The sequence below is a fragment of the Rhododendron vialii genome, chromosome 5a (assembly GCF_030253575.1).
Source record: "Rhododendron vialii isolate Sample 1 chromosome 5a, ASM3025357v1".
NCBI classification, from domain to species: Eukaryota; Viridiplantae; Streptophyta; class Magnoliopsida; order Ericales; family Ericaceae; genus Rhododendron; species Rhododendron vialii.
This window is the reverse complement of record NC_080561.1, coordinates 9,460,015-9,482,803: the sequence shown is the minus strand read 5'-3', so window position 1 is coordinate 9,482,803 and position 22,789 is coordinate 9,460,015. Positions and strand designations below refer to the sequence as shown.

Genomic DNA, 22,789 nt, shown 5'->3' with positions numbered 1-22,789 from the left:
GCATTCTTGAAAATCTAGAGAACGCGAAAGAGTTTCCACCATTGGATCCAGAAAATGGATTGGCTTCGAAAATGGGTAGTTTTACGAAAATCAACCTGTTCAAGTGTTGGTAATTTGCAACTAGAGTCTGAGGCCGATGATTGGTAATTAAGTGTAAAGGGGTAATATGGTCATTTTAGTATATAGTATGTGATTGGGTTAATGGGCGGGTCGGATTTGTTTTTAAATAAATGGGTCGGGTTGGGTACGGATACTTGAGCTCATAACTAATGGGTTCTAAATAGGTAATGACTCATTAAAAACCCAACCCACTTGTAACTTATCCAATTTGAATCAAACCCGCCTATTTAACACCCCTAGTTTATAGAAATGGTGACATAGGTATTTTGTTTCCTCAAATGAGAAAGCAAGTATTAGAAAGGAACAACTATCCGATGTTTACTATTACCGATACAAAACCTAAATATCAAAGGATAATGTTTACAACAGTACACTACATTATATCAATACCAAAAGAAACCTGCGGAGGCTCGAAATCGGTATTGATGACTAGTTCGGAGTTGGGCAATCATGTCTAGGGCTAGGGCGCCCAATTTTTACTTCAACTTGGATGAAGAAGAGATGGCACACAACCCAGATAAAAAATTGAAAGCAAATTCAGTACTTTGAAAAAATGAAGACGACCTTAATCTCCAAATTAAATGAAAGCAAAAATGAAAAGAAAGAAAATAAAGTTCGCAGATAAAATTCAAGTCACTGGAACCAAATATATGGAAAATCACCATCCTTCATCCCGCACATTCGATCAACACTCCAAATATCAGTACAAGTGTGCGATTCTTCTAATGCCCCTATATTGTGACCAAACTCTCCTTTTGCAAAAGAACAACTTGTACTCTTGAAGAAATTTCATTCAAGTCCCTAAACTTTGAATAGCATCCTAGAAAAAAATGCAAATATATAATATACTCTCCATGGAATGGCCAGATGCAAGGTATTCAATAATTAGAAATTCTTGTAGCTGCATGGCGGAATTAACCAAAGCCATCAATTTGCTTGGAAGGTTAACTCATATACTAAGGGAAAGATGCAAAAAGAAAACACCAGATCACATAAGTATAAGAGGATCATACCTAGGCTGCTTAGTTGATTGATGGCTGCCTCTCCAATCGATCCCTCCAGCTTCAGGTACACCAGCAGCTATTTGACCCATTGATATGCAACCCATTGAATCAACTCAAGACTTGCACAGAACAGCAAGGTGTTGCAACTCATCCTGTCACAACCGCCTCAATCTACCGAATAAGACTTATTACCACATGTAATCATAAGCGACAACAGTAAAATAGTTGCAACTTTTATCTTTTTACCGGCTGATTAACAGAGACTTTGAAGTTTTCCACCATCCACTTCACCATCTCCAAATTGACATCGTCTTGAGAGATTACTATGCTATATTCCAAATTTATCCCACCAGATGAGTCAACAGCCTCTTTGGGTCCTTCTAGAGGTAATCCATCCTGAAGGATACGCTTTTGTGCCTGGGTCTTTAAGATCTGCAGACCTTCCACACCAACCTGCACAAATTTTTTCCACTTGTCGTCTTGCAGGAAAATGGGATACGGCTATTAGCAAACGCTCATCAGATACAACGAATTACAAGGAATACAACAATTAAGTTGGATTAATTCACACCACAAGCTGTAGAACTAAATTTAATAATAGGACTATAAGTTATGAAACAAACCATTATGGTAGCCAGAGACCCAACCAAATATCCACTCTTAAAGCACGAGTTAACACAACGGAAACGAATATTATACTTCTCGAGAATAAGCCACAGCATGTGAAGTTTCTCACTTAAAATTTATCCCACCAGATAAGTCAGCTACTAATGTGAAAAGTTGGTATTACCTCCATAGCTGAATTGTCTAATCGTAACATTCAACTCCAACGAATCTTAAAAGGAACCTGTTTCCAAATATATCCTAGAGCAGTTCAGATGTCCATTGTAACTAACCCTCATTCTTAGAAACGTGAGGCTCAATAACTTGTGCTTTGCTTTGAGACAGTATCCTAAGATTGGAGCTTTAGTATGCTAATGTCACAGGCTGTCAGGCCATCTCACTAAGACAATTCAAACAAAATCTTGGAGAAATACTTAGATGTTATTTGACTCAATAAGAAGGGAAGTAAAACCTACTACCATACGATAAATGAGATCACATTCAATGCTCTATCACTTCCTATTGACAACTAAAACGGAATATTGGAAAGCTTCCCCACCATCACCAATTCAACAGGGTAGTTATGTAATCGATGTGATTTTTCTTTTACAGTCACCACATGCTTTGGCCTACTTTTTGCTTTCATTTGCAAAATTTCAAAAGTTGTATACCAGCACCTCTATTCTCTCCAAGACCTTCGTCATAGTATAATCACTGCCCTCTGCATTATTCTGTGCCCCTTCAAGAGCAAATGACCGATCTTTCAATCCTATGGTTAAGAGTCCACATCATCAGGATAGTTTTTGCCACAGAACCAATAAAACCAACTCACTCTCCATAAAAGTAATAACACTCCACTCAACTCAAACAAAATCTTGGAGAAATATGTAGATGTTATTTGACTCAATAAGAAGGGAAGTAAGTAATCTACGACCTATATATAGTAAATGAGATCATATTCAATGCTCTCTATCCCTTCCTATTGACAATAGTTAAAACAGAATATTGGAAAGCTTCACCGTTACCAATTCAACAGGGCAGTTGCGTAGTCGATGTGATTTTTCTTTTTACAGTCACCAAGTGATTTTAGCTACTTTTTGCTTTCTATTGACAATAGTTAAAACAGAATATTGGAAAGCTTCACCGTTACCAATTCAACAGGGTAGTTGCGTAGTCGATGTGATTTTTCTTTTTACATTCACCAAGTGATTTTAGCTACTTTTTGCTTTCATTCGCAAAATTTCAAAAGTTGTATGCTAGTACCTCTCTTCTCTACCAAGACCTTTGTCATTGTGTAATCGCTGCCCTTGTACATTGTTCTGTGGCCGTCAAGCGCAAATAACCAATCTTTCAATGCTATGGTTAAGTCCACATCAAAGAGACTATTGCAGAGTCCTTTTGCAGTGTTCAACATAAAAAATGTCCAAAAATACACTGCGAAAATCAGTTTATAAGTTTAGGTGATTAAATCCTCAAATCAAGTCAATAAAAGATCTCCAATGATGGCCTGAAAGAAGATGAGCTGAATGAATAGCTATGTTGAAGATGGATTCCCTGTTGAAAAAACATTTACAATACATGAGAACTATCATGAAGACTACATTCTTACCGGTCCATCTGTATTATTGAAGTAATGCTTCCATAGCAGCCTTAATTTCTCTTCTCCTCCTACATCCCACACTGTGAAGCCTACATTCTTATACTGCACTTTCTCCACATTATAGAAACACAAATCATGTGATGCTTGGAAGAGAATAGAAGATATATGAATGATTTGCGTGTGTGAGCCAAAGCAGCAGCCCACAGAACTATATCGTGGCACATTCAACATATGAGCTAAACTGAATAGGAAATGGTTTTGGATAACAAAGACACTGGGAAAGGCACAGACAAAAACAAAAACTGATCACACTCACTCCATACAAACTTTTCCAGTTGAGCTCACATAAACTAATTGGCATGAGCAGTCTGACTATAGTTCGTATGAAACCATCAGCAACATATGCTAGCAATAGGGCAGTAGATTGCCAAAACACGAAGGGAAAAGCCAGAATTACTTTGATGGACAAATACAGGAATGACAAATGACAAAATGAAAGTAGATAACTACATTCATAGATACTGCAAAATTTTACACTAAAGGCAATAAATGTTGCAATGCTAAATGGCCAATTATAACAGTGATTTACAGAGTTTCCATATTCCACAGATCTCATAGCAAAGTCGACTCAATTGTTAAGTCCGTTAATATTTCTTTCATTAAGAGCAAATTGCAATGGACGAGCATATATACACAATCCACTACATCTAAGCTGGCATATAACAAGCCAGACTTCTAGTAAGTGGGAGCGATTCATTTTCTTATGATTTTTCACCAAATAGTTTCTTCATATACTTCCATTTTTTCAACCTCTTAAGACAAAACTCAAATTCTTCAGTATATTTTTAAGGAAGTTGAGGTATCTGTCAATGAAATACATAGACTTTGCTTGTTCTTTCTCTGAGTCTATTACCTATTTAGGAAAACTTCTTTTCTGACTACAATGATGAACCAAACTGTTTCATTAAATGAATGGGACACCTAAAGAAGCAATAATCAGGTCAGGCATGAAACAAATTCAGTAGATTGAACACCATAATCTACAACTGTAACAGACTTCTTACTTTGGTGACATACCAATTGTAGGAACAGCCGATAAAACTTCTCCAATGCGCAGTTTGTATAGGATTGTTGTTTTACCAGCAGCATCCAGGCCAAGCATCACAACCTAAATATCTAAGTAGTTTAATTTGCTGCTGATTACACAATTGAAGGGAAAGAAATAAATAATGCAAGGGAAACAAAAGCTATAATCCATAAAGCAAGGCTTCAAGGGTAGAATATTTGGTAGCTGAATGAGCGTGCGTATTGCAACACCTTATGCTCCAACTATCCAAGGGATTGGCAAGTGTAGAATCTATTCAAGGGATTGGCAAGTCTCCAGCCAACATTATTTATGTGCTGTATAGGCTGACTTGCCCACTCTCCATATGTGTATGCTTGCTCAGCCACGCGTTCAAGCCTCTATAGACATGGGGAGTCACCAAGCATGTGAGTAATGTGCCAAAAACCAAGCAAGGCTTCAAGGGTAGAATATTTGGTAGCTGAATGAGCGTGCGTATTGCAACACCTTATGCTCCAACTATCCAAGGGATTGGCAAGTGTAGAATCTATTCAAGGGATTGGCAAGTGTAGAATCTATTCAAGGGATTGGCAAGTGTAGAATCTATTCAAGGGATTGGCAAGTCTCCAGCCAACATTATTTATGTGCTGTATAGGCTGACTTGCCCACTCTCCGTATGTGTATGCTTGCTCAGCCATGCGTTCAAGCCTCTATAGACATGGGGAGTCACCAAGCATACGAGTAATGTGCCAAAAACCATGGAGATTAGTACACCCACCGTGCATTGTGGATGGAGATGCAATCTTTGATTCGCGATGGTTTATCTTCATGTGAAACAAAATAAAATCATCCTTCAACGGAACCAAACTAAGACAACCCTTGTCTTTTTCGCTAAAAAATGACAAGATATTACAAATAGTAAGCCTATCAATCTTCCTACCACAACAATGATCTCTTCTTGAGTAATGGACCTCAAACCCACTCTTATACTAATGGATAAGGAAAAAAGATCCATCTCTTTGGTTTTGAGCATCTGGAGAAGAAGTCACCATAGTATCACGAGAAAAACAATGAACCCCATCATGATGAAGCCACCCGCAACAAGTAACACGACCTCTCTCTCTCTCCAAAAAAATCTCTGTAATCGTCCGATCACCAAGTCATTTCTAAGGCACAGAGGCAATCAAACCAGAACTTAGTATGAAAAAAAAAGAAGGATTCAACGAAAAAAAAAAGGATTCAACAATCTCAAATAAATAACATGGAGATCTAACTAAAACCATACCATATATACACTAAAATAGGGTCCGGAATTGGCATAATTCTTCAGTCTTGTGAGCTCAAAAGTTCACAAGCCCAGTGGATGCACCACCTTGAAGAACCTATTCAAACTTTGGTGAAGAAAACTCCCTTCTAAAGTTCTCCAACAAGAATTGGCATCCAATAGACTGCTCACACTCGAATATTAGAAATGTCCCCTTTCAAACTAAAAAATGCTTACCATTTCCTTCCTCATTCTTTGTCCTGGAAATTTAAAGTGAAGTGAATCAAACCAAATCATCAAGGAAACAGGTGTACATAAAGGACAAGGCGTAAATAATAATCTGCCCAAGTTTGCAAGGGTGAGGTAAAAATGAAACCAGAAATGCTTTAGAAACCCATTTTGTCCTTGCTCCCCTCCATAAAAACAAAGCAGATGGCAATACAAGGGAATTAGATAATTATCAATTCAATAACAATGCAAGATAAGCCCCTTTATAAATACAAGCACAGAGCAAAAAAGAGCAAACCAAACGTGACTATCACCAACTCCAAACAAATTAAAGAATAGAATATCACTAAAAACTCACTTTTAAGTATCTGGTAGTTTTGGAGAGTGCATAAACCAATCGAGAGTCTATCAAAGGGTTTTTTCAAACCTGCATGTAGAATCACCGACCGATCAATGTATAAATTGAAATTGGAATCAGAACGCTAGCACCAAAGAATGACCCAAGCAAGTCTGAAATAGCGTAAAGAAGCATGAATCAAGTAGGTCTTAAAAGTGAAAAACAAAGTTTCATAGAAGTCAAAACTCACAGAGAGAACAAGATTTACCATCTGCAACGACGATTGTTAAGCCAGAACACCCATTAAATTCGAGAGTGCGAGGATTATGAGAGCGGGAGAAAAGGCCTTATTGAACAATTCTGTGACTAAGGTCCAAACACACACTTAACCGAAGACGGTAGCGATCGAGAATCTTCTCCGTTCTATACCAGATACCACCAGGACTGTGTATCGTTGAACACTCTGAGCACATCCATATACCCTATCCCTAACAGACATAAGCCGACTCAAGACTCAAGAGAGAGAAATCGAGAGAGATTTCAAATCTTTAAATTAGAATTGAAGAGTCTCTTGTATAATCACTTTTTGTATAATCTCTCACAGGTGATGTGACAAAGTGGGGTACAAAAAATATGACAACTGAAAGCTTTTATTCACATTTGAAACTTTAAATTATGTGGTCTTGAATAGTATAATTTTTCTTTACCGTGCCACTGTTTTTCCCTCTTCCCATAACCATTTACGTTTTATTCTAACAGTAGTTATAGAACCACTACCGAAGATGTATATCATTCTCCTTGTGGCTTCTATTTAGAGGTGATGTTCACTTAAAGTAATTGAGAGGTCGGATTAACACATTAGTTCCTTGCACCAGCATCATGGAATATGTTGCCGAAGACAATGGTTCTCATTTTCAAGTATTTATGACTCCAACCTCAATAGGAAGTAATGCATCTGTGATTTCCACTTATAAATTGAGAGCCCTGTTACTTAAACTGAAACCCCCCACGTTACAGAAACACCAACAATTGCAAATATTAAGCTTCCACAACACATGTTGACAATGGGAATAATAATTGCTACTGGAAAATAGTTGAAACCAGTTTGAAGACTCTTCTTCTCAAACCTGCTACCTAGATTCGCAAACTATATAACCTGCTACCTAGATTGGTCATAATAAAATTGAAAGGGATCACAAATTGACACAGAGAATATGACAACCAAAATGAAGAGTGGAAATCCAAATTCCCTAATCAAATACATTCACAAATTTTCGAATGCATTTCTTGCTATATTTTTTGGGTTCTTGAGCTTGCATTGTCGAGAGTGGTTATTTTTAATTAGTAGTACTTTTGCTTTGTTAAGTGGATGTGAGTTATTTATCATTCACCTGCACAAAAAGAATGCTAGATATCATCTCTAAATTTCAGAAAGTTCGTCTCTTTTCCCTTGCTCATAACTTACAACTTTCATGTTGCACTTCTTGAAGAAGTAAAATTTGAATAGCTCAAATGGATAATCAAGGATCTAGGAGAAGTCACTTTTGAAACTATTTTGAATACCCAACCCAACTCTATGATGGATAAAGCGGGTATGTGTCGGAACGGAAGGACCTATTGAATGGATCACTTTTGTTGTTATCTGCTGCAGATATTTCCCCAGTCCCGACCTCATGCATGAGAGTGATTCCTCTATTTCAGCCATTGGAGGGTTGGAATTACTTTTCAAGCTCACAAATTCCAGACGCAGTCACAAAAAAAAGGGTGGAATGCTCAATTTTTCCTTATCAATATAAGCAAAGGTGGTTTCCATGGAACACATTTTTCCGTATTCACATATGCAGGTCAAGCTGTGTTCATGTGAAATCTCAGGAATACGAATCACAACTAAAATCAAGTTCTATCAATTTCTACATCAGATCCATTTAGAAAGTCTAGGCCGGATTTAAAACTTGAAGTTGATTGGGGAGAAGGAAGAAAAGTGAGAAGGAGAACCATTCTTGTTAGTGTTTCCCCCCTTGGAATTGTTTTTAGAATTTTTCTTGATATAATGAAAGATCATGAAAGTGGAAATATAGAAGGAAAAAAAAAAAGATATTTGAGATATAATTCTCTTACTTTCACCATATCCTGTTTTCTTCAGCAACAACCAAATTGATCAACAAAATGGAGTATTGGGAACTAATTGATGGAAGCATTCTCAAAGATGCAAGGTAACATCCAAACAAGCTCTATAGCATATGGGGTTGGATGTACAATATCAAAAGCTGAGGCTTAAGAGTGCAATTGGTAATACCTGGACACAGAAGGAGACAATATCAGGAAACCAAGAGAGAACCCCGGAGGAGAGTAATTTGTTGATGTTTGGATCACCCATATTTTCCGAAGACTCATTGTCATGAAGCCGGGAAGAAGCCCATTTTTTCATTTTACCAGTGATTGCTCTTCCCTTGGTCTAAAACTATTTATCAAAGGAACCAAAAGGCTGAGTAAGAAAATGATAGAACAAAAGGCTAGATCAAGGACAGAACAAAAAGTATCATACCCATCGAAAGGCCTCTTTCCTGTTAACAGCTCCAAAAGAAGCACCCCAAAAGCAGATATGTCCCCTTTTACGCTGTCAAATTTGTTTTGGATGTGTTCAGGTGCAACGTAGCTGGTATTACTGATAGCCATTTCAGAAGCTTGTTCCAATGGTAATGGTCCTAATGGATGATGCTTGTTAGCCTTGGCGTGAATGGACAGGTATCCCAAATTTATGTGGTCTGTGTCTATACTTCTGATCAATATGGAAATGTGTTTAAGTTTACCTTCTGATTAGAATAATTTCAAAACCAGTTTTCCAACTCTATAGACTTGTCTCTAACCACACTACATAAAAACTGATATGATTTCTTTTAAGTTGTAGAAAATAGCTGAATTTAGTCATTATGTACCTTGAGTTTAACACTGTTGCTTGTGAGGGGCCTCAAAACAGCCAGCCCACAGTCGGAGAGACGAGGCATAAGTTCATCATCGAGTAAGATGTTAGTAGCTTTTAAGTTGCTGAGACCAACAGGAGGCAAGCACGTGGAATGCAAATAGCTAAAAGCATAGATTAATCACATTACTTTTTCTTCCTCGTAGTCACAGGAAAAGTAGCATATGTGGAGTAATGGAGGTATACACATTTCCTACTGTGAAGCGTTACAGCATTCTAAAAGCATAATGAGTTGTATCAACTGATAGGATACTCTCGGTGGATTTTCTAGCAGCCATTGGTCTGTTTTCCACAGTTTTATTGAAAATAGATTCTCTCATGCTTGTTTTCAAATCAGTTTCTAAAACTCACTGCAACTGTTTATGAAACATAAACACCGATCATTTTCATATCTTATTATTTTTGATGAAAAATTTAACTGATAATTGGAAAACATCAAAAAATTTATCATTGAGCTCTTTTCCAAAAAACAAGTTTCAATAGACATCAAAACAAGCTAGGTTTTTTGTTGTTCCTTCAAAAAACACAAATACCGAGCAAGTCTTACTCCAAATCTAAGTTTGAAATGAACACTGCATTGAGTACACTGTACTTACTCTAAAGCTCGTGCTACGCCAAGAGCAATTCTGAGACGTTGGCCCCAAGAGAGAGTCATATATGCATCAGAGTGTAAAGCATCATCTAGAGTCAGATTTCTGACCTACTCATAAACAAGAAGATGTTGTCTGTGCTCTAAACAGTAACCTAGGAGTGTCACAATGTTCGGGTGTCTCAACCGGGCTGCACTCCAAATCACTTCAAAGAATTGTTCTTCTTCGTTGTGAGACAGCGCTATTGTATTGATATTCTCTACAGGTAAGATCTTACGTGCATGCACATGCGCGCGCGCGCGTGAGAGAGAGAGAGAGAGAGAGAGAGAGAGAGAGAGAGAGAGAGATTCCAATAAATTCTACATCTCGTTTTATAGCTTGAAATGGAGATGTAAGTTTTGAATTCGTACTTGTACATTGGGAAGATCTGCTTTGTAAACAGAACCGAGATCCCTCTCCAAGGAAGTTCTCCTCACATTGAAGTTCTGCCATAATGTAAACTTTGGCACTGATTGGGATTTTTCATTTCTTAGAGAAACTTCTCCTAGATATTTTGTCCTTTGTGTAGGAGGATACCTCACCCAAACCAAAACATGACCATGAAACTACTACGATGTCTAGAAGTACCAAGACCAAACTACATAACCTGCTACCTAGATTTCACGTCATAATAAAATTGAAAGGTATCACAAATTGACAGAGAATATGACAACCAAAATGGAGAGTGGAAATCCCAATTCCCTATCCTATCAAATACATTCACAAATTTTCTCTTAATTCATCAAATTTCCTACCCAAGAAGTTCAATGTATTCTCTTGCAAATCCTCAATGCTAGTTTAGTCAGGAAAGTACTAACATGCATAAAAACATAAAACCAGATTGGTTACAAGTACAGAATTAGAGATTGGGTAGAAGGACTTACAGAGATGACGTAGTCAAGAAGAGTGGCATTAGCTTCACCATCCTTTGCAGGAGCTTCATACAGGATCTATCAACCACCGCCACCATCTGTCTGATCATGCAAGATATATCGTGCAACTTTACAATTAACAAATCTTTCCTTGCCTTGGATCATCAACTAATATTTCGGATACCAAAACATCCCTTTAATGCCCTCTGGGTCAGGTTAAAAACCCAGATTCCGATAGAATTCCACAACTGCAATGACATTGTACAGAACCAAGTGAAAAACAAAGCAGGAGAAATCAAAATTATTATTATGAGGAACTGTGCAGAGTTGACATGGACATTTCTTGTGCTCTTTATCAATGAAGTTTATACAAGCTTAAATTGCTACATTAATAGGAAAAAACATTACGATACACAGTACATGGCTTCAGAATCTCCTGAAGAACGAGATAGATAATTGTTCCAATATTAAACATATAGGACCCCGGCTGTTATCCAATCAAGACTCCAACAATGGTGGCTATACCTTGACTTTATGCAAAGAGTATAATACTGCCAATGTCCCTTTGTAAAGGAACCCTTATGAGCTTTTCAACAAGAGCCTTTCCAAGACCTTGACCCTGCTTGGGATAGATCACAGAAGTCTTAAAGTAGTGCTTTTGCAGTTTACATTAATTCCAAGGAATGTAATTTTAGTTTCAACGAGCCCAAAGTATTTAGGTGCAACATGTCGTAAGAGCTCTTATGTTCTCTCTAATCCATTTGACAAAGATGTGTGCTATCTGAAGAGCTGAAACCATGCCTAGATCAACAAAACTTCAAATGAATCTGTTCAGGACAAAGAATCGTGGCAGTACTTGAGCCATTGATTGTGTAAGATAGATTCGATCAAAGACAGCATATTATTGTTTCTTAACCATGCCTAGTGGGCATCAGTTTTAACCACTGGTACTTTATTAGTACGTAGCTCCTTGTTGGGTTGCTCAAGTTCGTAGAATTCCAATAATGTTGCTCTAGTGCACAAGCACAGGTTAGAATTCAAAACAGATGATCCAATTTTCTTCATACTTGCAGCATTTCTGTCCCCACAAATTAACAAACAATACCTGATAGTAGGGATCCACTAAGACATCCCAAATGGTTGCATTGAAGGCGTGATCTGAAGTAGCACAAGACATTCCTATAAGCTTCTTTTGGTCTTTTCCCTCTGCCAAGGAACTTTCCAAGTACACTAAGATGTTCATTTCTTATAACAAGGGAAAACTAAATCTCAGCTGAACACCTATTCAGACTCATAAATAATGACTGCAGATAACATATTATGGTCCCAATCTTAAGTACCTTCTCCAGGCGACTTTCTTATGGAATGTAATGCAGCTGCCATGTAGCTATTTTTCAAAGCAGTGAAGCACCCACAGTTTCCCATAAAGTGGGAAAGTTTTCCTAAACGTGGAAATGTTGATACTACCATGCAGGGGAATTTCTTCTCCGACCGACTACCTTATTAAGAGGTCAAGAAGCTGGTGATGTGTTTCAACAGGAGCGTGGAGAAATAGGAATGGCTAGAACAAGAATTAATGGTAAGGTTCGTCACGCAGCAACTCCATAATCACTTGGCAGTATTTACGTCTACGTTATTCCCATTTCCGATTAGGAGTCCCCATTTTTCGCACACAATCATAGTCCTAGTAGCTTCCACTCATGCTCCTATTGCATGCCTCCAGTACACCACATTCGCCGCGCAGACACTCAATAGCAGGGAGCCATGTGCTTTTCTTGTAAGGAAAAAGGAGGAGAAAATGGACACCTAGCCCCTACTATTGAAAAGAATGGGTTACATTCTTACAAGAGATAAATAGAAGATATAAAGAAACATCATGATCAAGAAATTACCAGGCATGGATATGTTGCTGGGCATGGCATGGTATTTTAAGATATAATCCAAGTAAGAAAGAAATAATTGCTTTGTTCTGAAAGAATTTCTACAAAAAGTGTGAGATGTTCCCGGAACACTATACTATTACTCCACCAACAGAGCATCAGTAGAGAAACCAAAGGTAAAGATAATCTGGAGCTTTCAGAATTTTCACCATAAGTATCGAACTATTAGATAGCTTGAGACATGAGATTAGAAGGGTCATTCAAGAATGAAAAAAAGGCAGCTAAATAAAATTCTGCCATATAAAAAAAATTAAAAAGTATCCCAGCTTATTTTGCTTCATAAGAAGAGGATTTTCAACTAGACGAGTACAAAACCCAACTTATGGCTGATCAGATACAGTCAAATCACGTTCTATTCATAATTTGGACAACTTGAATTATAATATGGAGTGACCAACACCTCTAACAAAGGACATCGAAATGATCAACAATCTTACCAACATCCATAGTCATGCAACATGTATTTAGTCATGGAGAACTGAAAGAAGAAACTTATAGAGTATTGAGGAGATCTGCAGAAAGAATCACAAGGACAATGGAGAACTATTCCAGAAACGTCCTTCCCCCCTTCCCCGCTACATACTGAGCAACATGCTTCTCACTGCTCAGTTTAATGGTCCGAAATGAATCCTTTGGAAGCCAAAACTTAAGATTTCTGTGAGCCAAGTGGTCAATGTTAACGACATAGGCCATATTTCCATCCTACATGCAGATGAGTAATATCTTACATGCCCTCATAAGAAAATGCCGATCAAAACATACCTCATAAGAAAACCTGACTTTCCTCTTAGGAGTCTTCACAAACTACCATGAACAAAGGAAAAAGACAAGATGAATTCTGAGCAAAAAAAGAATCCACCAATCTCCTTTTGGCATTATGATCTAACCCAATGAGAACCATCCCACCTTCAACTGTCATTCGCAGTAGAAGGCGGCAAAACTGAGGGAAATAGGGCGAGATGCATGTCCCTTTGTATAACAAAATGACTACATCCATTGATGTTTAATGTATGTCATTTGTTATCATTTCACCCTGGAGCGCATACAAATAGAGTTAAAAAAAGACTTGCAGGTTTCAAAGCAACCAACGATAATTTTGCGTACTTCCTATCCTCATTTTCTTCACAATCTTTTGTGGATGCATTTTATCTCAATAGGGCCGACCAGCCAACTGACGAAAATAATCTTCCAAATGATACTTCTCTACCATAGACTATGATTGTGGTGGAACCAAAATTCCTTGGTTTGACATGTCGCCTTGCTTTTTAAGCAGAGTGTGAATGCAAGTGTTGATGACAAAGCAAAAAGAGACACATGAAGACTAGGGGTACCAAATCAGAAAAAAAGTTGCAAATTGCAATCCAAAGAGAACGAGAAACAATGAATTTAAAGTTCTAACCAGATGGCTCCAAAAAGACCTAAAATTCATGTTAAAGCAGGAGATAAGTTACAAGGAGTATTGTGATGGAGTCTTAGTGGGATTTCAGGGAAATACCTTTGTGTAATAGTCTTCTTGTGAAATCTACAATCATGTGTAACCTTTTGTAATTCTACTCTAAGCCAAGCAAATAGACTGAGAAATATAAACCAAATGCCAAATATTATGAAAGATATAGGATGAGCTAGCAGGGAAAGTCATTATCTTTTGTTCTGATGAATTTACAGCTATAGCATCATTATGGCATTTGTAGGGTCATCCTAATGCTTCAATTGTGAAGCAAAGTCTCACATCGCCTTGGTTACCAACGTAATATAGAGTATATAAGCATGAGGGCACCCTCACTTAAATAGCTAGCTTTTGGGGTTGAATTCTACACAAGGCCATGTATCATCAATGTGAGGAGATATCATCCATTTGTAGGGTCATTATGAACAGGTCTAGATGGCATATTTGCAAGAAGACAGAAAGATAGATATTATGACAAACTCTCGGATAACATAATCCCCAAGACACATGATTAGTTCCCCCACCCAACCGTCACCAAACATGTAACCAAAGCAGGAGCCCTCCCAGAAGTTGTGTTTTCAATCTAACATGTCGTAGTATGAACTATGAACCACACATACCTTGTTGGGTGTGATATACAAGTGTCACACACTGGCACTCCCTAGAATTACGGCAGTCTTGTTTTTGTGTGATTGACAATAGTTGATAGAATATGATGACACATGCGAAAGATCAAACACTTTTTGGTAGAACTTTAATGCGGATGAAGCAATGACAAAATTGAATGGCATACTGACAAACGTGAACTAAGCCATATATGTTACTATAACAATTACAGCCTTATTTTTGTACTCCCTCCGTCCCAAATTGGATGACAATTTTTGAAATTTGTGCCATTTTTTATTGCTTATATCTTTCAATCTATAATGTTTTTCACGAATTTGAAAACTTTGTATAATAGAACTAATCGAGAACTATCAAACAAGATCCATATTGCATATTTTTTGAGATTCATATTGAAAGATATAAGGAATTGAAATTGGCACAGATTTCAAAAATTGTCATCCAATTTGGGACGGAGGGAGTATTATTTATGAGTTCTACATTAACATCCCATGTATAATAAATATTAGAGCTTCTCCCACATTGATAAATTATAACCTCCAAAACTAGTATCAGTTTTAGCTGCCAGCCTGCCTCTCACAAATTGATTTTCAGTTGGATGCTTTAAGTTTTAACATGGTATGAGAGCTAAGGTTTTCGGAGACTTTTGGACAAGACTCTCTTGATTGATAACCCCATTGTTCATGCCGTTAAGTGCACCTTGTTTAGTAGTGATCCATTCCCTCTTCACATGCGGGTAAGTTCACATGTGAAGGGAAGTTAGAGTTATCCCACATTTCTTTCAAACCTACTACATGAGCATGGGCGGCCTTTGCACTCATTGCCAGTTCATTTTGAGTTGGATGCTTTAACAATAAAATTGCAAAATTACATTTACGATGGCCACAATGTAACATGTCCTCTCTTTGGAAATTCACATGTCGGACTCTAGGTGTCGTGTGTCTATGTGCTACTTAAGTTTCAGTTGTCACAAAGATGGCGTAAATTACAAAATAAGTAGATCAAATTCCATGGTACATTGAGGAACAGTAATTCTACTAGCGTGTGTTTGCTATGTCTAAACTTTTTGACTTTTTTGGACTTTATTTCATTATAGCGAACTCTTTTATAGCTTTTATCAACATTTTTAGGATTATTGATACGTCTCAACAAGAGAATCAAAACAGTAATAAATACGGAGCAAACTTTTTAAAAAATCAATATGCACAAAAATAAGCTCAAAATCTTGACCTGATGTCTTCTTCATGAAACATTTTCCAAAGTTAGTTAATACTTTCATACTTTTCCAATTCCTCTAGATCATTTTCACTTATTATTTTACTTTTCTAACTTTTTCAAATTGGTTTCATATTTTTCAATAACTCTCATCAAGAGATAAAAAAAATAAAAACTTAATGACCCTAACAGTCAAAAAATTCCAAAAAAAGATGAAATAAGCACAAACAAAAACAGTTAAAACTTTAAGACATCCCATGATCCAAAACATAGAACGACAAAACCTTAATGCCAAACACCTACCAAGTTTTGGGTTTGGGTTCTCTAAGTCCATCCAATCTATTGCCCACTACTCTCTCTATGATCTCATTATCACTTCACTGATAAGTATCTTAAACTTAGGCAATGCCTCTTTGGAGCCATTGGAGAAAAAAGTACTCTATAAATGCAAATGCAAATGTAAACATAATAGTAATACATATGGATGCCAACGTTGAGATTTCACAATTAGAGTTTTGAATGTGAGGTAAATTAGGGGGCCGAATCCAGCTCAAATGTGGACTAGTGACATGAGTTAACTGACTTTATTTTTCCTAACTATTCAGATTGGATTTTGTATTGAGTATAGAGTGGTTCACATTGGAAACTAAGTTTACCCATCCAAGTAATCATGTATGTAGGAAACGAGAATACTATGAATCTAAACCTAAGTCACATATTCACTTTAGGAAAATTCTAAAATCAGCCCAATGGGCTGACGATAGTAGGTGTGTGAATGTGTATTAAAAGATGTAAAAAGTGCACAGAAATACGTGTTTTTCTTGTCTTTTAGTGTGTTTATCGTCAGCCCAATAGGCTGACAATAGCAAGACCGTTCACTTTAAACCCAATGATCAAATTTCACTTATCCAGGTGTAGAACATAGCATTGAGACCACATTTTAAAATACTAGTAATTTTTTTTAGATGTGAAGTATTCTACCAATTGTTCAACCATATCATTTTGGTACATGTGTCAACAAAAGTTGGACAAGACTATCACATGATTATTAGTTCGAACAAAACCAAAGCTCCAAGGTCACAAATAAACATTTACTCACTACTTGCAAAGGCAAATGTAACGCCTTAAAACTATTTCCAAAGGAAAGAATGGCTAAATAATTAGACTAACAAATATGACACAACACAATACGATACGGACATGTCGTGACACGACAGACAGACACAACACAAATAATAGGACACAGACAGACATGACATGATATAGACACGTCATTCCTTCACAAATTAGGATACGGAAATGTTGTGGCCACGTCGAATAAAAGATCAAAATATTATTGGTACCATATTCGAATAAAACCCACTATGGAAACATTATAAAGATGCAAACAAATGGTTACTATATGAGAGTTCATGAACTAAACACCCATGGAAATGTTGACTCTATACCTAGTTTTGAAATTCACATTTTAAACACCTAATGTGAACTTAGCATGTCCCAAGAATGTCCTGAATGTGTCTTAAATGTGTTCCACAAATTTTTCCAGCATCTCCAAGAGTGTCTACAACTTGTCCGACTAGGAGATATAACGAAATATTGGACAGGAATTTAGGCATGTCTAACACGTGTTTGGAGAGTATCTTTTCGTGTTTGGGTCTGACACATGGCAGACACAAGTATGCAACCCAACATGTTTGTGCTTCTCAATAACCAGATACCACCGAATCATGCAGAAAGTCTTTTGGTTATGATTCTTGGTTATGAATCAGCTTAAGGGCAGATAAAAGTCTACTTATTGCCTTTGTTATTGGTTTGAAATATTGCAACCATAAAAAAAATGCAACTCCAATGGTGTGTGTAAGCATGCGATGGTCATGGTTGAAGTTCAAAAAGAGGTTTTCAAGGTAGAATGATGACTTGTAGGCAAGAATAAATGTCAGTATGCAACCCATGTTTGCTCTAAGATGTGCATGGTGAGATGAAACTTGTAGCTACCAACAATGTTGAGGGTGAGATGAAACTCTGTCAGGAGCTCTACTTCCCTTGTTTGATTGCAAATTAAAAAAAATGAAAAACTAGAATTCTTCTAATTGTCAAACTATTCACCATGCACTATAAAGACTTGCTCATCTCAACAAACATCCAAATGTCACTGCAATGGTTCTTCACTTTTTTGTGTCAAGATTGACTGCTCCACAGACTCACAATTACTTCAGTAGTAGTTTGAGTCCTCAAACCTGTGGTGGTAATTTCAAATAAAAAGGTCATCCCCACCACATAAGGCTCCTACTTAACAGTAGGTTTTGGGAGAGGCAACAGATGGGAAGTTTTCCATTGCTTTTTTCTTATTTGGAGAGTACTTCCCATGACTTGAACTTGCTCCAGCAGATAAAAGTTGCCATCATACAGGGTAAAACTTCTGCTGGGAAAGAAACAAACAATAGAACCTCTTTTTGAATAGCCTAGAATCCTCTGTGTAATCCACAAACTGACAAGAAATTAATACATGACTTACCATTTTCCGGAATTAAGACTGACTTATGATAAGCCCTCAACATATGTTTTACGATCCTAAGGAGCTCTTATCAGGAAGACTGATGATAAACTAATGTAATATATGACAACAGAATACAATAGATTTATAACTAGAAATAAGACATCAAGGTCCTGTTAGTAGGACCATCTCACCTATTATAGTAGCTTTCCATTCAGATATCATCTGAGTGAAAGTTCTTTATTCTACAGTAGTACAGATATATATAACTACAACCCCATCAAGAAATGTGTGCACTTTTTTCCTAGAAGTCATTTACATTGTGATCCTTGAGCCCATTATGAAAGATTCCAAACGAAGATGAGTTCTTTCTTTAGATATGAAGAACATCACAATTACCAACTGAATACGACGCTGTGAGATTTTAACATCATACAAGCTGCTCTAATTCATCACGGGGTTAAAAGATCATCATATAAGCTGGTCTGCAACGCTGTAGACAACCTCTTATAGGACAATATGTGTGGCTATTATAGCTGTTCATAACTTCATAAAACAATTCTGAACAACAAACTCTGCCATTCGAAGAGAGAACAAAACATACTATCGGTAAAGCAGTTCATACCTATTACAATTTACAAGTATATTGGAGCACTATCACATGATATTAGTAGTAAACGACTCAGATTTCCATAAAAGCTTAGACCTTATTTACCCATCCACCCACATGCATGCTCACACAGACAGACACATAATTTGAGGCTCATCAAACGATTCAGATTTGCAGAAAAGCATGCAACTCATTCCTAAATCCATTCACATCCATGCTCACTTCTATTAATTCACAATTTCACATTAATTACGCACTTTGTGGAATGCACTGTCCTTCAGATGCATCTACTTATATTAAAGACAATGTGTACCTGTTTCAACCTGGAGAACAGCTCGTCAAATCAATCTAGAGTCCTAGACATGTTGATTGAGTTATCTGAGGTTAACATTGAATCCACCTTTTGCACTTGATAGTTCTGGCAAAGGGAGGCAGCAATGCTGAGGCAAAAACTGCAGAACCTCAAGAGAATCACCAGTAAATCTTTAGGCTCTGATCTTTATCTGTAACTGGAGATATCATTGTCCCTTTTCTTTTCGATACCTGCAAGGCCACAATGTAAACAATCACATCCCACCACGCACTTGAAACAGTTTTTGCAAAATTAATTCTGTTATAGGTAAGGTATATCAAGCAATCGTGGGAAAGGGCACTCAAGTCAGCATTTTGAATAACGAATTCCTATCAAGAAAAAATGAGTCAAAACTTTTACAGTAATTACATGAGAAGAAAAAATGTGTCTAATGTGTTATTTGCTCGTAATGTTTTCATATGATTGACAAGCACGCTGAAGAGCCTACATTTCTTTGTTCATCATGTAGCGGTAACTTTAGACCTAATTCTCATCCTCTGTGTATTTTTCTTGATCAACAGAGTCATAGTCAAACATCTGGAAGGTAACTTTAGACTCATCATGTATGTATTTTTCTTGATCAACAGAGTCATACTAACACATCAGACATCTCTGAAACAACAACATTGCACCTAAGTTATGACTAAGCAGCCATGCGAATACCAAAGCCTATCAAACCCTTAAGCCCAACTCCTCAGCATAAATTCTCAATTACCAGCAAAACCTTATCGCATCTTGCTAGCTTGAGATATCTGAGATAAATAGTTTGCTACTTCAGTTCAAAAATAGGGCCAAGAGTGTTCGGGTCTCCAAATTCCACGTTCATAGTGGGATCTCAATCCCGACATCCTGACCCATTCCCTCTCATGTAATACTGAAGTTCTTACAAACAACCAAAAACTGCAAAACAAGAACCCCACTGATTAAAAGGAAGCCGTTAAGAGGGAAAAAAATATCATTGAAATATAGTCAATGCAAAAGCTTCTAATTGCCTTTTATGACATGACATCAATTAAACAGAAACTAGTCCAAAAGTGAGCATGAAGAAAATTTTCCTATTCAATTCAGTAAAGTAAGCCATGTGGACGGTCTTTTGGCTTCAACATAGACCAACAATAATTAAGTGAGTCAAAAAGGGGTGAAACATGACAATTACGACAAAAATAGTCATGACTGTAATTTACATGCCATACAAATGCATTGGGACTAAGTACCACATCAAATTTCCAGTCAAACCCACCTACTCGAGGAACAAAAAAGGGGAAATTGACCAATATGAGCTAGCCAAAAATCGGCTCGCCTTAATATGTAGAATTCATCCTTAAGTAGACCAGATTTTGGCCTAAAGATAGAGCCAAACTTCTTATAGGCATTGAAGATTTAACCAACTAAAACTTGAAATAATAAGAAGCCACTATTATCTCACAGGTGCACCTCTGTTGTGGATAACAAAAAATGGCAGGGTATGCAAATTCATACTATATTTGCTCTTGACTGTTACAGGCAACTGATGGGAGAAGAGCTGTCTGGTTTAAATGTCAACGAATTACAGAATTTGGAAAACCAACTGGAAATGAGTCTTAAAGGTGTTCGTTCAAGAAAGATCTGAAACTTCCATACCCTATGCAAATCGTTATCTGATGATCTATTACATACATCCACAGCTGGATTATCCTAACACTTCTAATTTTGTAGGACCAAATACTGATTGATGAAATTCAAGAACTTAACTGAAAAGTCTATTCTAATAATTTGGCCACTAAAAGTGCTTTATTCTCGTACAGTTTCACCTTTAGTACCTTAATTTCATGGAGTTTGTTGCAGGGGAACCTCATTCACCATGAAAATGTGTATAAGAAGGTAAACCTACTTCGTCACGAAAAAAAGGAGTTATGTAGGAAGGTATTCAGATAGACAACTAATAGAAGCTTAAGTGTAATATAGAGTACTCTCTTTCCATCCTCGAACTTATCTTAAGAAGCAAAAAGCGTTGAATTGTTACCCTTAGAGCAAGCGATTCGCACATTCCCCCAGGTCTATGGAACAAGGGAGATAAATGGAGGAAATAGAAATTCTCCTCTCACAAGCAGTTTAAACTTTGGAGAGGACTTGCATATACCAGTCCATCTTCAGCTTCACCAGCCACAGCAAGAAAACTATGAAACGCCAGCAAGAGCTACAAAACTGGGGTATAATCAAAACTGTGCAATTCAGTATCTCTGCAAATTATTCTAAATGAATTCACATTATTTTGATCCCAATTTCTCTTTGCAACAATGTGGCAGACTACAACTGCACTTAGAGAAGATGGATTGACCACTGGATGCACGTATTTGATCACTTATCAGCAAAAGGCTGCAATGGCTACAACTTATTCTTCCATTAGGGAGAAGTGGTATAAAAACCACAAATCAGTATGCAGAAAAACTTGATTCAACGTGAGGTAAGGAAAGAAAACAGCTATGTAAGTAAAGTTAAGACGACAAACAATACGGAAAGGCTAAAAGCACTGCATGTTACTGGTGATTTTTAGCTTCTTAATATATTTATCACCTGAGATGGACAACTGGTTATAACTATTTTGTTCACTGTTTTGTGAAAATTGTGGCAAGAATTACATATTGATTTGGTTGAACATAATACCGCCGCCAATCGATTCCATTGGTGATAAAATAGATGATGCCAACTCAGTAGTGCTACTGAAACCACTGGTATTGTTTGTGCATGTTCCGTTGCCGAGAGAGAAATACATGTTGGGTCAGTCCAGCCCGTCACGGTTGCTAATATATTTAAGAAACTTCATGTCATTAAATCAAGAAGCATTTCATGTAGTCTAAATTTGTGCAACCGAAAAACACAAGATGTTTAGAAGCCAAAAGATTATTATATCTCCCTCCATTCAACCAAAAAAAGAACCATGTCAACAATAGATGCATCTTTTCATTCAGTTACTCGTGAAAAGGGAAAACGTCATGTGTACCTTCTTATTTATCATTGACTTCATAGTCTTCGAACAAAAGCAGTTATGTCGTCACATGTTATACATTGTGATAATAGGTGCCTTGCACACATATAAGCAGGAGGACGCAAATAATGATTACTATGGTAAAATAAATATACAGAACGAAAGGTGCAAACAAGTTATAGATAAAAGATTACAAAGACAAGCTGATTTTCAGTATGTGCCAATGGATACAATTTGATAGATAAGGTTGTAAGTGATCTTACCCTACCAATCTTATGATAAGAAAGGATTATTAAAGTGTAATTGAAACTGTAAATCAACAGAATCTGTCAAACTTGCAGCAAGCCAATAAGAATGGACCAGCAAAAAATGAATAGTCATGCCATAAGATATCATTCTCCAAAAAGGGCATGACCAAGCAGACTCCTTTCATGCTGCTGAT

The 22,789-nt window shown here is 37.0% G+C and overlaps 3 protein-coding genes across 3 annotated transcripts; all 3 read right to left on the bottom strand.

The window, feature by feature from the left end:
- Window positions 1-802: 802 nt before the first annotated feature.
- On the bottom strand, window positions 803-22,167 carry LOC131325708 (uncharacterized). Its single transcript, XM_058358112.1, has 6 exons — window positions 22,026-22,167; window positions 21,502-21,566; window positions 19,344-19,491; window positions 2,991-3,429; window positions 1,371-1,603; window positions 803-1,276 (listed from the first exon to the last, which is right to left on the bottom strand). Exons 4-6 carry the CDS (start codon window positions 3,139-3,141, stop codon window positions 1,238-1,240), a joined length of 423 nt encoding a protein of 140 aa, XP_058214095.1. The 5' UTR covers window positions 3,142-3,429; window positions 19,344-19,491; window positions 21,502-21,566; window positions 22,026-22,167; the 3' UTR covers window positions 803-1,237.
- Window positions 6,911-19,552, bottom strand: LOC131325706 (protein STRUBBELIG-RECEPTOR FAMILY 2-like). The gene is made up of 5 exons (XM_058358111.1): window positions 19,431-19,552; window positions 10,713-10,948; window positions 9,156-9,303; window positions 8,765-8,904; window positions 6,911-8,680 (listed from the first exon to the last, which is right to left on the bottom strand). Exons 2-5 carry the CDS (start codon window positions 10,808-10,810, stop codon window positions 8,644-8,646), a joined length of 423 nt encoding a protein of 140 aa, XP_058214094.1. The 5' UTR covers window positions 10,811-10,948; window positions 19,431-19,552; the 3' UTR covers window positions 6,911-8,643.
- LOC131325712 (probable acetyltransferase TAP2) lies at window positions 10,967-14,932 on the bottom strand. Its single transcript, XM_058358117.1, has 3 exons — window positions 12,041-14,932; window positions 11,806-11,906; window positions 10,967-11,319 (listed from the first exon to the last, which is right to left on the bottom strand). The coding sequence occupies exons 1-3, from the start codon at window positions 12,168-12,170 to the stop codon at window positions 11,233-11,235; spliced, it is 318 nt and encodes a 105-aa protein (XP_058214100.1). The 5' UTR covers window positions 12,171-14,932; the 3' UTR covers window positions 10,967-11,232.
- Window positions 22,168-22,789: the final 622 nt, after the last annotated feature.

Coding starts and splice junctions, on each gene's coding strand:
- LOC131325712 (XM_058358117.1), bottom strand. CDS start 12,170: ATGGTAGTATCAACATTTCCACGTTTAGGAAAACTTTCCCACTTTATG. Junction 11,907..12,040: donor AAGAAAGTCGCCTGGAGAAG/GTACTTAAGATT, acceptor GTTCCTTGGCAG/AGGGAAAAGACCAAAAGAAG. Junction 11,320..11,805: donor TAGTGGATCCCTACTATCAG/GTATTGTTTGTT, acceptor TATCCCAAGCAG/GGTCAAGGTCTTGGAAAGGC.
- LOC131325706 (XM_058358111.1), bottom strand. CDS start 10,810: ATGATCAGACAGATGGTGGCGGTGGTTGATAGATCCTGTATGAAGCTC. Junction 9,304..10,712: donor TTCTTGACTACGTCATCTCT/GTAAGTCCTTCT, acceptor CTATGCTTTTAG/CTATTTGCATTCCACGTGCT. Junction 8,681..8,764: donor GGAAAGAGGCCTTTCGATGG/GTATGATACTTT, acceptor TTTGATAAATAG/TTTTAGACCAAGGGAAGAGC.
- LOC131325708 (XM_058358112.1), bottom strand. CDS start 3,141: ATGTTGAACACTGCAAAAGGACTCTGCAATAGTCTCTTTGATGTGGAC. Junction 1,604..2,990: donor GGTCTTGGTAGAGAAGAGAG/GTACTAGCATAC, acceptor TTTTCCTGCAAG/ACGACAAGTGGAAAAAATTT. Junction 1,277..1,370: donor AAGTCTCTGTTAATCAGCCG/GTAAAAAGATAA, acceptor CGGTTGTGACAG/GATGAGTTGCAACACCTTGC.